The 16293-nt window shown below is 44.2% G+C and overlaps 1 protein-coding gene across 2 annotated transcripts in view; it reads right to left on the bottom strand.

Moving 5' to 3' along the window:
* The window catches only part of SV2C (synaptic vesicle glycoprotein 2C), a 276999-nt gene that overhangs the window by 12711 nt on the left and 247995 nt on the right, over positions 1-16293 (bottom strand). Inside the window, exon 12 of one of the 2 annotated variants that reach the window (XM_030927481.1) lies at positions 15232-15458. The exons of the other annotated variant lie outside the window; for it this stretch is intronic. Coding sequence (XP_030783341.1) covers positions 15275-15458 — 184 coding nt within the window. The 3' untranslated portion in view covers positions 15232-15274. Of the gene's footprint in view, positions 1-15231; positions 15459-16293 lie in introns of those variants that run through there. 2 annotated transcript variants of the gene reach the window in all.

Here is a 16293-nt window from a genome sequence, read left to right on the forward strand (position 1 = left end):
CTTGGAGTTGCTGCCAGGGTCACCACAGGCCCAGGTACCTGCTATGCATGCCTATGATAACAGAAGCTAGGAATTATTCAGTCCTGCAAAATGTCTTATGAGAGTAAGGCAATGTCAGGGTTCCACCCTCTCCCCACCACCCCATTTCAGCACCCCAGGGGGATCTGGCTCCCATGATCACCGCATCTCAATATCCTCATAGTGAAAGGAGATGCAGATCTGCCTCCAGGAGCAGATGTGAGCCAGTAGCGCTAATCACAGTGGCTATGATTTAATGAGAATTTGTGCATCAGGCACATTGCTAAACCTTTTACATACATTTTCTCAATCCTTATAAACCCCAGTGAAATACAAACTATCATCATTTCTAATTCACAGTTGCAGAAATGAATGCTTAGAAAAACTAATTTTTGCTTTCTCAATGCATCGCGTCACTGCTAAGTGGCCAACTCAGGACTCAAACCCATATTGTCTGACTCTAAAGCTCAGAGAGATGTTTACTATGAAGCTAATGAGACTTAAGCCCTGGGACCCGCATTTGCATGAGTCCCTTCCCAGGTGCTAAGTGGATCCTAGCAATGTGTTCACATGGTCGTATGTATTTTTATTGTTGTTGTTTTGTTTCATTTTTCTTGTAGAGATGGATGCTGCTCAGGCTGGTCTTGAACTCCTGGGCTCAAGCAATCCACCTGCCTTGGCCCCCCAGAGTTTTGGGATTACGGGTGTGAGCCACCATGTGTGGCAGGTCATATGCTTTTTAAAAATTTGTGGCTGGGCGCGGTGGCTCACACCTGTAATCGCAGCACTTTGGGAGGCCAAGGTGGGTGGATCACCTGAGGTCAGGAGTTTGAGACAAGCCTGGCCAACATGGTGAAAACCCGTCTCTACTAAAAATATAAAAATTAGCCGGGCGTGGTGGTGGGCACTTGAAATCCCAGCTACTTGGGAGGCTGAGGCAGGAGAATCGCTGGAACCTGGGAGGCGGAGGAGGCAGTGAGCCGAGATTGCACTAGTGCACTCCAGTCTGGGCGACAAGAGTGAAACTCCACCTCAAAAAAAAATTTTTTTTTTTTTTTTTTTGTAAAACTAGGCCTGGTGCAGTGACTCATGACTGTAATCCCAGTACTTTGGAAGTCTGAGGCAGGAGGATCGCTGGAGCCTAGGAGTTCGAGACCAGCCTGGGCAACATATCAAGACCTTGTCTCTATGAAAAATCATAATCAATAAATAAACAATTTTAAAAACTTGCAAAACTAGAAAATTTGCAAACTTAGTGGTTTCTTTCCTTACTCAGTTAAAAACTACTGTTTCTTTCCACTCTGCCTTGCTTTCCTCAAATTTCCTCCAGTGTTGGGTGGAGCTGGGCATTTTGCGGATAGGCTAAGAGGACTCTGAGTTGGGATATCTTCAGTTTGAGTTGGTGGGATATATTAGCGTGTTTTGCAGTCCCTTCTGAGATTGTTAAGTTATTGTTAAGCCATCCCACTGCAGGATGGTTCCCAGGAACATCCTGCTGCCCACTGTGCCCACATGCCTGTGTGCTGTGGTGTACAGAGCTGTTCCCAGAAAGGGGTCCCAATCAGACCCCAAGAGAGTGTTCTTGGACCTCACACAAGAAAGAATTAGGGGCGAGTCCATGCAGTAAAGTGAAAACAAGTTTATTAGGAAATTAAAGGAATAAAAGAATGACTACTCCATAGGAAGAGCAGCAGTTTGGGCTGCTGGACTAAGGATATGTATCGTTATTTCTTAATTATATGCTAAACAAGGAGTGGATTATTCATTACTTTTCTGGGAAAGGGGTGGAGAATTCCTGTAACTGAGGGTTCCTCCCCCCTTTTAGACCATATAGGATAACTTCTTGATATTGTCATCGCATTTATAAACTGTCAGGGCACTGGAGGGAGTGTCTTTCTAATTGCTAATGAATTATAATTAGTGTATAATGAGCAGTGAGGATGACCAGAGGTCACTTTCCTCACCATCTTGGTTTTGGTGGGTTTCAGCTGGCTACTTTACTGCAACCTATTTTATCAGCAAGGTCTTTATGACCTGTATCTTCTGTCAGCCTCCTATCTCATCCTGTGACTTAGTATGCCTAACCTCCTGGGAATGCAGCCCAATAGGTCTCAGCCTCATTTTACCCGGCCCCTATTCAAGATGGAGTTGCTGTGGTTCAAACGCCTCTGACAAAGCCAGATGCTGGACTGCAAAACCTGAATGTGGCAGCACACAGGGTATATGGGAAGTGGAGGAGAAACAAGACATCTTAAAAAAAACAGAGAAACAACTATTACTAATCACAACCAGTTTTTGTCTATTCTCTGTATAGGCAATGATATCACAAAACTGTTGCCATATGAAGATGAAGAGGTAATCAAAGAAGATGCACTCAAAAAATACAGAAAAATGATTTACAGAAATGTATCAGGCAGTTAGTAAAAAGGATTGTTATTTTTCTGGATTTTTGTTAAAATTTGTGAATTCATCAGTTTTTTAAAATGTGCAAATTGTGAGGACCTCTTTTTTCATTCTAGTTACTCTTACATTAATTTTGTGTTTGTAATTTTGTATTATTTTTCTTAAACAGGACCCTTCTTCGAGGTCTTGAGGTGACCCTGCTCGAACTCATGCTCTTAGCAATGGTGGGACAGTGTCTGCCTCTGAAGGTTCCAGTCCTCAGTTTGGAAAGAGAAATGGGATTGTGAGGTGTGCAGAAGCCTGAGTGTACTTTAGAAAGTACTGTAATCTGAGCACTTTGGGAGGCCAAGGCGGTTGGATCACCTGAGGTCAGGAGTTCAAAACCAACCTAGTCAACATGGTGAAACTCCATCTCTACAAAAATACAAAAATTAGCTGGGCATAATGGCAGGTGCCTGTAATCCCAGCTACTTGGGAGGCTGAGGTGGGAGAATTGCTTGAACCCAGGAGGCAGGAGGTGGAGGTTGCAGTGAGCCAAGATCGTGCCTTTGCACTCCAGCTTGGGTGACAGAGCGAGACTCTGGTCTCAAAAAAGAAAAAAATATATATATATATACTGTGGATATCCTCTACTGAAGGTGGGAGGCTGACCGAAGATGGGGCAATAACACAGCACAGCCCCTCAGGAAGGTTAGCAGCAGCAGACTGAAGTGGGGGTGGGATACGCCCAATGTTTGCAAAGAACAGAAGAGGAGTGGGGCAACTTATACATCACTTAGCCCTTTGTAATGTATGGTGGCCTTCCTTATAGCCCCACCCAAACCTGAATTTGCTGATGCAGTTTCCATGGAAATCTCAGTCCAAAGGGTGTTTTTGGTGCCACCTTGAAGGTGAGGAAGCAGATGTTAGGCAGTGGAGCTGCTTCACATGCTCTCTGTGCAGCCTCCCCGAGGGCTCTGGAGTAGAGGAGGCAGAAATATGGCTGAAGGCAGGTGGCTGCTGGTGCACTTGGAGTCAAGGTTGGAGCTTACCCTGTCCTCTGTGACCCAGACTACCCAATCTACTTCATTCTGGCCCCAGGGAGTTCCAGTGGCTGCAGGGCAGGAGCCTGGCTTTCCTTCAAGAATGTGCCTCCTTTTATGGTTTTCATTTCTCCACCTGGTGTCTGGACTGTAAATTACAGGAGAGGATGATGCATTTGCTCTCCCCACTGAACAAAGGGATTGCAGTAGTAGTAGGTGGCATGTTCTTACCCAAGCTCCAGGAATGCTGCTGTCCCTCATTCCCCTTGGAGCCACCAGCGCTCAAGCTGGTCACTGTCCTGGAGGAAGCTTCCCTGGGGACAGGCTCACAGAGAAGGCTGCTTTGTTCAGAGGCTGTGGTACAGGGAGAAGAAGGATGTGCCTATTGACTCCAGGATTTTTTTTTTTTAATTACTGTGCAGAGAGAGCATGTTTTCATCTGGAATTCTAATAAACAGAGAGACAGAAGGAGGCAAATAACCACAGTTCCCAGAGTAGCCTGGCCAGGCTGCCCTGGGGTCTCCCCCCGAATTATCTGTTTCTGGCTTATGAGTGTAGGACCCTTGTTCCTCAGCCTGTCTTTATCATCCCCTCTGAATGAATAGCATGCACAGGTGTGAACGCATGCACACAGCCCATGCTACCCACTCACCAGATGCTAGGCACATTCCATCCCCTTCTATACCCAATATATACACAGTAAACTTCTATACACAGTATACAGTATATATACACAATCAAATAGGTAGCATTTGGGATAATGCTATGGGCTGAATTTTCTTCTCCCCAAACTCATATGTTGAAGTCCCAACCCCCAGTGCCTCAGAATGTGATTGAGTTTGGAGACAGGGTCTTTAAGGAGGTAGTTGAGTTGAAAAGAGGTCATTAGTGTAGGTACTGGATGGGGTTGGACTACCTCCTAATCCAGCATGACTGGTGTCTTTATGAGAAAAGGAAATTAGGACACAGATATGTAAAGAAGGAAGACTATCTGAAGACACAGAGAGAAGATGGCCATGCACAAGCCAAGGAGAGAGGCCTCAGAAGAACCCAACTCTGCCTGACACTCGGATCTTGGACTTCTCGTCTCCAGATCTGTAAGAAGAGAAATTTGGTTTCACAGCCACCCAGTCTGTGGTATTTTGTTATGGCAGTCCTAGCAAACAATGTAGATAATGATAGCAACTTCATTGCATCAGATATCAACAAGCAGGAAAAGTTATACCTCAAGACTTACGTTGCCTTGTTTTAACACACTGATTATTAGGAATTTCACTTTTGGGGCTTTGGAGCCACTGGTCCAGGCCAGGCCTGTTGTTTCCTTCAGAACTTGCAATAACTTTTGTCAAAGTTATCTGCACCCCAGCATCCTCTGGTGAATTCCTGTACCTGCCATCATCCCTGGTATACTAGGTGTTTTGAAGCCTGTGGACTTTTCTTTTCTCCCTCACTCAAGAGCCTGATCATGAAGCAGGAAAGAAAGGAAAATGTGTGACTGTAGCTTTTCTTAAATAAGGAATAGGGCCTACCTCTGGAGGAGTGGGAAGCTGGACAAAGAGTTAAGACCTATATAGAGTGATGGGCTGGGTATTAGAAAAGGGGGAAAGAAGTTGCTACAGCAAAGAAGGAGGATCTAGCTGGGGGAGAGAACTTGGAAGAAGTCAGGGCTGGTTCCAAGAGAAGGAACAGCTGCAGAGGGGTGTGAATGCACAACTAGTAGGATAGCACTAGCCAATAGCACTTTTAGTGATGATGGGATATTCCGTATTTTCAGTGTTCAGTATGGTAGCTTCTGGTCACATGTGGCAATCAAGCATCTAAAGTGTGGCTAAGTGTAACTAAGGAACTGAATTCTTGGTTTTAGTTAAGCTTAAATATAAATAGCTACATGTGGCTATCATATTAGACAGCATGGTTCTGGAGCTCAGACACAGCCCACTGTTGCTTGCCTACCCAGCAGTTACCTGCCTTTTTCCTTGCTTACAAATCCCCCATTTTGTTCAGGCAGTCAGGAGCCATGTGCTTCAGGAAAGACTGGGCCCCTTAGAGCTATAGGGGGAGAAGTGAATCTTGATTAGTCTAAGTCAGTTATGGTAATTAAGTTCCTCTTGCTCGTGATTGGTTTAGGAGTAGGCAGATGATGCAAATCCAGCCAATGAGACACAGGGGGAGTCTGCTGGAGGATTCTGAAAATGTTCTCCTTGATCTTAAAAAGGGGTCAAAAAGAGGAACTAGTCCTCCTTCTGGCCCTTAGGTGTGTGAAGATGTAATGCTTAGAGTTGCAGCCACCACCTCATGCCCATGGGGGGACAAAAGCCAGTATACTGAGGATGGCTGATCTAAAAGATGGAAAGAATCTGGGTCTCCAATGATGTTATCAAGCCACATCAGAACCAATCTTGGGATGGCCCCATCCACTTTGTTAGTAAAGACACTTGTGTCTTCTGTTAAATGCAGTCATGGGGACTCTTTTGGGGATAGCAAATATGTGGCATTTAAGTCTGTGTTTCTGCCTCCAATGTGAATTCCATAAAGCATAGCACTTTTTCTCACTCTTCTTAAACCACTGTTCCAAGCAGCTACTACCAATCAAGTGGATTTAATATGCCAAATAAAAATCTGTTTGCTATTCCTACTCTAGGGCAAAAGAACACAAGCATCTGCTTTGCCACAAACTCCCCCACAAACATTTTCTACCCACTAGTTCTGGCTAACAATTGGAAAATATTCATGTAAGATCAACAACACATCAATATCCATGACACCAGCCCACAGAAACAATTCAAATAAGCCTGAATTGGAGAAACAGTTTTTCTCTATACCTAAGGACATTAAAAAAGTGCTTATTTTTTGAAGGGTCAATTCATGCTTAGAAGGGAAGCCAGTCACACAGCAATCTTTGTTGGAATATAATGGAGCAAAAAAAAAAAAATGCTCTTTTATTAATCTGATATACACTAAATATCTTTGCAGCTGTTACATGAATGTTAGTTATCCAGCATGTAAATGTATACACAATTCCAAGTTTGATAGATTTATGCTCTACACGAGCCATCCCACATGGAGCATGCCCTTTCACAAGGATACACATGGCTGTCTCAGGATATTTGTGAAAACACACTTGGTCAAACATTTTGGCAATTGGAAATCAGACACAGAGGAGCATACTAGAAAGATGAGTTCACAACAGGACCAGCTGTACTTAAGATGAAAACTCCAAAACCTGAAACAGAATTTGCTGGGGTTCACACATGCAGCACACATATATACAGTACAATAGGGGTAACTGGAACATTCACAGCAGGAGATCTTACACAGCATTAAAAACAGAAAGAACAAAAAAAGAAAACAAAGCCAAACAACCCAAACACCAAAACCGACAGGACCATTGCCAAGATTTCATTACAAAAGACAGTGGATTGTACGTTTAGCATATGTTCAAAATGGAAGTTCATCTGAAAGAGAAAACTCTTCTAGGATGTTAGTGTATCTAGATATTAACAAAAGACAGATGATCTGTTCAATATGTTCCTGGATTAGGGTGAGGATACATAACTGCATGGATGCTAAGAAAGTGTATATTAAAAAAGGACATTTCTTTTTCTTCTGACTGACTTAGGACACAGATTCAGTAAAGTAAATATATAACAATAGCAGTGGAAATGAAGTTAGGCCAATTTGTCAAGTTCTATCTAGGCAGGTCTGGTGAATGTCAAGGCAAGGACGGAGTTTCCTTCTTGGATGACTATGTGGGCGCAAGAGGGGAGACACTTTGCAACTTCAACTAGTTTCATTTTGTTTGCATAGCATGAAATAGCCAATTTTACCATACATTCTTCCTGAAAGAATGACACCCATAGAAAACAGTGGATTCTCTGTACTGGGTCCTATTCTGAGTCAATACAAATGAAGAAAGAAGCCCTTTGTGAATCATATGAGGTTCAGCTTGCTAAGTCTTTCCCCTTCCTTGGACTTAGGGGCAATGCTGACCCATAAACCTATGAAACTCAATGTGGTGTGGCCTGGGTCTATGCGGTGGGAGGCCAAGCATTCTTTAGGGCTTGAGATGGTGGTATGCTGGTAAATGTTTCACAACTGTCTTGGGGGTTAGGAGGAGTCAGATTTGCATGGCTTTGTTGCTTTCCATGGTGTAAATACCACCACTATAGATGATCTTAAACTACAAATATACTATCAAGTATACAGAAACAATTCAAATAAGCTTGAATTGGAGAAACTGGTTTTCTCTATACCTAAGGACATTAAAAAAGTGCTTATTTTTTGAAGGGTCAATTCATGCTTAGAAATTGACTTGGGAAGTTGTGTGTTGTACTATACCTGTGTATAGTATTTCTACCGTACAGACATAATAGGCATATATTACCTCATGGGCACAGATAATGGTAAAATGTAGTAAAATAAGTAGAAAGTGATGAGCTTTGAATCTATATTGCCTTGTTTTTAGCTATCATTTATCTAATCTTATTTAATTTTTTAGTAATAGCTATGTTTCTCAACTGACTCTCAAAAGTCCTGAAACTTTAACCATCAGTTCTGATGAACTGGTTCAAAGCTGTTCCAGCTCATCAGTAGCTTTAGATACTCCAGCCCCTGTGAGTAGGCTGCCTGGTCACACCCCAGGCACTACAAAGCTGTTCTGGACTTTGCACCCCTGCTGCTGGGGTAGATTACCCACTGAGTCTGAATGAAGGGCTGAAAGCTGCTTTCTGTTCCTAGTCCTGGACACTTTTGGATCTAAGGGGAGCATGAACGTGGTAGAGTAGGCAGAGAGTGGGCAACCTCTGCAATTTCAGAATTCCGACCTGACTAGAAGGCACCTAGCCTTCAGCACCAAGTGGGGGACCTTGTGCAAACATGGAGAGTACCATCTACCTCCACTAGTCAATGAATCTCGAGAACCCAGGTGGGAACCTCCTGGTCTTTCAGGGGTCGAATGCTGAGCTCTCAGACTTCTGCTCTGGATACGGGCCGCCTTGATTCCATGCCAGCTGTGCCCATCCTATCAGGGCACAAGCACTGAAAAGCAGTTGGAAATCTAGCCCCACACAGGGAGCTGTGCCAAAAGCCAGCAGCCTCACATTCACACTTCCCCTGCACCCACTCCTGTTCTCTACTTTCTCCATCTTCTGCGCCTCCACAACAGGCATGGATGGACCTTTCATCCCGAGTGCCCCAGGAAAGCTTGGCCTTGCTTTTGTTTTTTTAATTTTTAAAATTTTTTTTATTTTTTTATTATTTATTTATTTATTTTTTTTTGAGACAGAGTCTCGCTCTGTCACCCAGGCTGGAGTGCAGTAGCATGATCTCGGCTCACTGCAAGCTCCGCCTCCCGAGTTCCCGCCATTCTCCTGCCTCAGCCTCCCGAGTAGCTGGGACTACAGGCGCCCGCCACCGCGCCCGGCTAATTTTTTGTATAATTTTTTGTATTTTTAGTAGAGACGGGGTTTCACTGTGTTAGCCAGGATGGTCTCGATCTCCTGACCTCGTGATCCACCCGCCTCGGCCTCCCAAAGTGCTGGAATTACAGGCATGAGCCACCGCACCCGGCCGACCTTGCTTTTGTATACTGCTGGAATTAAGAGGTTGTCGACCAGAGGAGAAAAGGAAACAAACAAACAAAAACACAAAAAACAAAAGGGAAATAAAGGAAATGAGTGGGCACTGCCCTGAGGAGGTAAGGAGAGAACTGGTGGGGAAAAGTGGCAATGGGGCTCTCAGAGGTGGGTAGAGGGTCACTGACAACTACCCTCTTTCTGCTCTGCCCCCTGCAGGCCCCAGAACCCCAAACATCCTTTGCAACTTCAAGACACTTGCAACAACATGCACCAGTTTTAAACTGAAACCCGAAAATGTCCCCGCTACTGGCTGTCAGAACCTGTTTTCTGGATGGCTTATCTGCTGAGGGTAGAGAGGAGGGAAGCTGCTTTAGGATATCTGTAAAGATAGTTGACTCACCCACAAATCTTCAAAATCAGAAAGGAAACACCCTGGGAGGCGCAGGCCAGGGGAGTGGCAGCAGCTGCAGGCTTTGCTGACTTGGCTCTGAAGAGAAAACCCCAACGCTATTCTCTGGGGAACAGACTCCCTAGCTCTTGTCTCTGGTTTCACGCCATGAAAAGAAAATCTCCGAATAAAGCGGGACTGTAGGCCGGGCGCAGTGGCTCACGCCTGTAATCCCGGCACTTTGGGAAGCCAAGGTGGGTAGATCACTTGAGGTCAGGAGTTGGAGACCAGGCTGGCCAACAAGGTGAAACCCCATCTCTACTAAAAATACAAAAAATTAGCCGGATATAGTGGCGTGCACCTGTAATCCCAGCTACTTGGGAGGCTGAGGCAGGAGAATTGCTTGAACCTGGGAGGCAGAAGTTGCATTGAGCCGAGATCACACCACTGCACTCCAGCCTAGGTAACAGAGCAAGACTCTGTCCACCACCACCCCCGCCCAAAAAAAGAAAAAGAAAAAGAAAAATGCTCTAGAAAGATGGGGCTATCTCTGCTCCTGATTCTTTTCCTTGAATAATATCTTAGTGCAATATCCTGCTGAGATCATTTAAGGGAACAGCTTATGTGTGGTTTCATTTTTCTCATTTTCCAAGAACTAGTTAATAGTCTCTCCAACAAAACCCAGGTAATCAAGGAGCATTCTCCTCTCATTAAAGGTAACTCCAATGACCAAATAGTTCCTGCACTGCCTGCTGAAGGCTATTATTTATTTCAAACGTGGAAAAATAACACTTTGTATTTATGTGGTCGGGGGGGGGGGGGTGTTGGGGAGAGTTAATATGTAACGGGGGTCAGTGTGAGGGTGTTTTCTCTCATTCTGTTTTCCTTGCCCTCATTTAAGTCCTCCAAAGGCGTAATTATTGCACACAGCACAGTGTCTCATACCTATCACATGGGAGGTGCTCAATAAGCATCTACTGGATAATCATATGAAATGACAAGAGATCAGTGAAGACTCGGCTCAGCTCTTTCCCTGCCCAACCATGCTAACCTTAAGTAAGAGCTGAAACAGACCCATAAACTGTATTCTTGTAACTCAAAATCCTGGGATTAGAAAACTGCGTTTAGGTATTGTTTAAGAAAAACTGAAGGGAGCCTTGGCAATGGCTCTGTGACTGGTTGGTGAGAGACAGGTGACAAGAGGAATGATCAACATTTAAAGCAAAAGAACATCACACAGAGAACTGTTATGCCATACCTGAAACAATGAAGGGACACGCAATACATCCTGGATATATTAACAGGTTTTTTTTCTTTCTTTTTTTTTTTTTTTTGTCTACATCACAGATTACAAGAGAAGCTTTACTTAAAACACATACTTTGCTGAGCAGAAACAAAAACTGTAAGAAACGTATAGTCCACTTCGGAGTTTCCCACTGTGCAGATTTCTTTCTGCTGTTGCAATATGACTGGTGTTTTTAGGTTTAGTAACTGGACAAAGTTTGGCACGATGTGAGGATTAAAGAAAACCTAATATATAGCCAATATGCCCCCTTAACACCAATATGTCAGTTATCTCTCTATGGTACCAGGTGAAGGCCAAATTCAGACATTCCTGGTTCCAGAGCCTTTAGTGCTTGAACAGATAAGGTGTATTATTGAAGAAACAGGTAAAGGCCATTTTGACATCAAACAGAAAAAAAACTAGAGAATATCATATTCTATCTCTTTTGATTGGCAGAGGGAATCAGAAAGTATTCCCCTGGACTGCTCTGGAAATGATCCCGGCATTTAGAAAGTCTCCGCTGTGTCCTAATCTCTTTGTTGGAACCTTATTAATAGTATCTTGAACTCTCCCTTCTGTCACTACATTTCTTTTCCCACCTCCCCTTTGATCTCTTAAGGTATCTTGAAAGACAGCTAAGCAGTTTTTGGTGAAAACCTGAACTCTGATTTGGTGAGATTCGTCTATTTGCCAATATAGGTAAAATCACTGAAAAACTGTTTCTGAAAGCCTACGTATAATACTTAAGGCCATATTTCAAGAAAATAATGGAATAAACAGTCAGGAAAGCTGTCAGGTAATATTGCAATTATAGTCTTCTAACCTAAGTGTGTTTATCTGGCAGCGCGGGGCCCTTTCCTGGCTGGGCAATGGTAACTGTCAAACCTGCAGTGAACAGAGAACTCAGGATGCTGAGATGCTGGCAGGGCAGACAGCATGGGGACTGTGCTTTCTGGTCTATTCCACGCCGGCTTCCCAAACAACTTCCTACACTCTTTTAATGCTTGTCTATTTCCTAATTTTTTGGTTTATAAACTAAACCTATTTAGTGCTTGTAAAAATGAGTTGAGGCCGCCAGTGGCTCATGACTGTAATCCCAGCACTTTGGGAGGCTGAGGCAGGCCGATCACTTGAGGTCAGGAGTTCGAGACCAGCCTGACCAACATGGTGAAACCCCATCTCTACTAAAACATACAAAAATTAGCTGGGCGTGGTGGCGCATGCATATGGTCCCAGCGACTTGGGAGGCTGAGGTGGGAGAATTGCTTGAACCTGGGAGGCAGAGGTTGCAGTGAACCGAGGTCCTACCACTGCACTCCAGCCTGGGCAACAGAGTGAAACTCCATAAAAAAAAAAAAAAAAAATGAGTTTAGTATAAGAAGGCAGATAAAATGAAGTTATTTTCATTACTGTCTTCTAGAATGCTGGAGAGTGGAGACCACACTAGTCCCAATCCTTTACTTTGTGTATGGGGAAAGTGAGAACCAGAGATATTCAAGGACTTACAGTCTCCCCAGCAAGTTCTGGGTCCCTGTACTGCTCAGTGGTGAAGGTCAGGCTAGGACCCACCTAGCGCGTCTCCCAGGTTTGTACTCTGGTGTGAGATGATTCAGGCAGCAGGACTGAATGTCAGTTGGGTGCCTTAAGACCCAATACCTGGGATAGAATGTGGTACATACAGAATGGACACTTTGAAGCAGTTGTTTGATTTTCCCTACTGAGAAGATTCTGTGATAATAATGGGACTTGGGAGCATTCTGGGTTGATTCCAAAGAGCAATAGGGAAATTTTAGTTAGAAAAGGTGGTAAAAATATAGGAGCAAGTGGACTATTTCCTCGGCTTTCATTTTTGTGGAAATTTTCATTTTCCTTCTACTGTAGATGAAATGAGATGTCAGTTGCAGGTTTCGGTGCCAGCAGCCTGCTACATTGATACAGCTGAGACTTTCTGTTTAATATCCTGGCTGTTTCTTAATCTCCAGCTAAATCCAGAGCAAGCTAGACAGACCACACCACATACTTCAGAAATGATTTGAGCTCTCTTAGAAAATCAAGGTGATGAACAATCTCAAGGAGGCAGGGAAGAGTGCATAAAAGGTGGGAGAGGTGGTGACCAAGAAGGTTTGTGACCACAGACTGTCCAGGAGATTAGAAAATATCCCTCTTAGGCCACCAAGGATGCTTGGATTAGGTAACAAGTAGACCAAGAACAGTCCTTCTGCAGGGGACACGGATGGGAGGTCTCATTTTGCTGGTTTAACCTATGCTGACTCAACCCAGTGTTCAAATAAAATTCTGAAAAACTGTGCTCTGCAGCTTGGAAGATGTTTTATGCATTTAGACCCCAGAGCAGACATTAGAGACATTTTAAAAAGTAAAGGTAGTCTAGTAAGCAAAGTGAACTATCACAGAGGACTAGAGACAGTGATGTCCATACGCATTTCTATTTTTCTTTTGATGGGTTGATGGAGATGCACTCCTGGCTTTTGCAGTTAGTTCTGCACATGCTGCATTCAACTAAAAGATCTGCTCAGGTCCCCAAATATCTTTTTTAAGAAGACAAATCAGGGATGGATAGGTGGGAAAACGAGTACATGTGGAAGAAGAAAAACATACAGGGTACTTTCTTGGGTTGTTTGACTGCTGTCTTTGTTCTCCAATAAAATGATGGGAGGCAGAGGTGAGAGAAAGTTGTTTCTTTCCCTGCGCTGTTGGTATCTTTCAAATGCATCTTGTCTAGCCTTCAGTGATTTTTCTTCTTCCTGCCACCTTTGCAGTTTTTGGTTCAGGTTTTCCTGATGTTCTAGCCCTGATCACAGATCCCCAGGGAACCACCCTCTTCCCACTGCCCCCAATACCAGTCTGCCCCCCTCTGCAGACCTGAATTACTTCAAGGGGAAGTCGATTAATGGCTTATGTTAATGAAAGAAGCTTTTCACTTAGTCTGAGCTCTATGAGGGATCATTAGGAAGGGGAGGGGGAGGCAGGGGGGCCTCAGGGGAGTTAGGACATCTCTGAATATAATGATTAGTAGAAACAAAAGCTTTCCCTTCCTGGGGGCCCCAAGCTATGGCTTGCCTGAAAATGCCTATAATAAGTAACAAGAATAAACCTCTAACGAGGCAGTTAAAAAAGGAATATTGTTTAAATATGAGATTTATTCCTGGCTTCTGGTCATTGGCTGCAAGTCTACAAGGAAGGTTCAGATTTCAAAGAAGATGTGTAAAAAGGACGAGCCTGGGGGAAGGGGAGCCCGAGAGGCGAGAAGGTCATGTAGCTGACAGCGGGCCCGTGGGAATGTCCTGGCTGACCTCTTTCTTCCAAGCCCAGGCAGATTCCAGAGGTAAAATGAGCAGCCAAACAACCACAGGGAGATGGTCTGTCTGTGAGAAGGCCCCTCAGGAGTGCAGGCAGGCTGTGATTTTACAGCGAGCTAGGAGCGCATTGGGCAGTGGGCCAGCCCTGGGGAAGCTAGAGGGACAAACCCTCTTTGGGGATGCCAGCTGGGGAGCTGAATGTCAACTGTGGGGCAGGTGAGGTGGGGGTCCTGGTGGGCCAGTCCCACAGAAAAGAGGTACCAGAAAGAGGCACCATTTTGTATTTCCAAATGGCTCTAGGTGTGAATTTCTTCCTAATTTGCAATTTACAATTTAGGTATCCACTGGCAATCTCTAGACTAGAGACAGTGTGGGTAAGTGGCAGAATCAGGTAGGCAGACAGTTTTCAAGAAGCAGCTTTCTTTCCTTGAAGCTGCTGTCTGGCAAGACCAAGGGCAGCTGAAGGAGTGGGAGTGGTAAATGGAGGCAGCAGCTCTCTCTCCGATCTCTGATTTTCAAACATTCTGAACCACGTGCAACAATCACAGACACTGTTACAGTCCTTTTTCCTCACACTCTTCAGAGGTTTAATTGGGCTTTCTGACAAAAATCTTGCTTATGCAGCTCACTCAGATTTTTGCTGCTAATTGCAGAGCTTTTATTTTTCTTGTCAGCAGAGTCACCTTAATTGTCTTGCCCCAAAGAGCCCCACCTGGCCCTGTTTGGCACCACATGGTTTTCTTTGAAAGGCTCTGCTATAACAGCGAGAATTACTGGGTGTCCTTTTCTAAGTAAACAGGAAATATCACTGTGTTAGAAAAAAAAAAAAAAAAAAAGAATCCCTCTTCTCAGCACAAATGCAATAATGTGCCGAGTTATATTTCCTGTTAATGTTAAATTAGGAGCAGGATCTATTTCTTACACCAGCCCAGTCTTCTTAGCTTCTAAACTTTCAATAAGCACAACCCCAGGGAAGCCTGGCTGCCTAGGGCATTTTAGAAATGCTTCCACTGATTTGTGGGAGGCAGTAGCATCACAGTTTGGAAAGATAACAATGCATTAAAACAAAACAAACAAACAAACAAAACCTGTGCAAAATCACAAAGGGGCAAGATGATATGCTTCTAAATTTTAAGTCACAGCAAGTGTTTATGTTCTGATACTTGATCACCTTTCTATATAGGAAAACTCTGAAGCCTTGAGTCAGGAAGGAGAATTGACCCAGGGCAGGAGGAAGAAACGCAGGAAGGATGGCTTTTCCCCCATTACATCAGAACCTGGGTTCGTGTGTCAGGCAGGCGCAGCCCAACGAGTCCTCCACACACGAGCACAGTAGAAGCCAGCAGGATGGGGATTGATTTGGTGATGCTGACCAGAGAGCCGAATATTAAGTTTCCCAAGACGGCTGCTGCCTTGCATAGCGCATTTAAGAAGCCAAAGCCTGTTGCCCTGCAAAGGAAAGAGACATGAACAAGGTTGAGAAAATGCCTTCCATGATTCCAACTTTAGACCAAAAGATCCTAGATTTTCAATGATCTTCACTCAGATTGTGTTGTATATTGGGAGCAAATCAATTCTTGTTAGCAAATCTGGGAGTAGAGAATCCTAGCTGTTGGTATTGTTCCTCCAGCCCTCTGTTGACTTTCTTACCATAGCTCCTATTGACTCCTACTCTGCCTATAAGTCCCAATGCATTGTAAACAGAAAGAGAGAAAAAATTGTACGGAGTATGAAACATCTCTAGTGGTTTAACGTTGTTGGAAGGAGGGGTCTTTTTCATTTTTTTAGAGATTAGGTCTTGCTCTGTTGCCCATGCTGGAGTGCAGTGGCGTCGTAATTGTTCACTGCAGCCTCAAACTCTTGGGCTCAAGCAATCTTCCCACCTCAGCCTCCTGAGTAGCTAGGACTACACATGTGTGCCACCATACACAGCTAATTTTTATTTTTATTTTTGTAGAGATAGGGTCTTGCTATGTTGCCCAGGTGAGTATAGTGGTACAATGATAGCTCACTGCAGCCTCCACCTCGCAGGCTAAAGTGATCCTCCCACCTCAGCCTCCATGAGTGGCTACCTGGGACTACAAGTGTGTACTGCCATGCTCAGCTAATTTTTATTTTTATTTTTCTAGAGATGGGGAATCCCCCTATGTTGCCCTGGCTGGTCTTGCACTCCTGGGCTTAAGCAATCCTCTTGTCTTGGCCTCCCAAAGTGCTGGGATTACAGGCATGAGCCTCTATACCCTTCAGGAAGGGTCTCTTAAATCAAACTTTAATTCTACTCTAT

Source organism: Rhinopithecus roxellana, chromosome 3 (genome assembly GCF_007565055.1).
Source record: "Rhinopithecus roxellana isolate Shanxi Qingling chromosome 3, ASM756505v1, whole genome shotgun sequence".
Taxonomy (NCBI): domain Eukaryota; kingdom Metazoa; phylum Chordata; class Mammalia; order Primates; family Cercopithecidae; genus Rhinopithecus; species Rhinopithecus roxellana.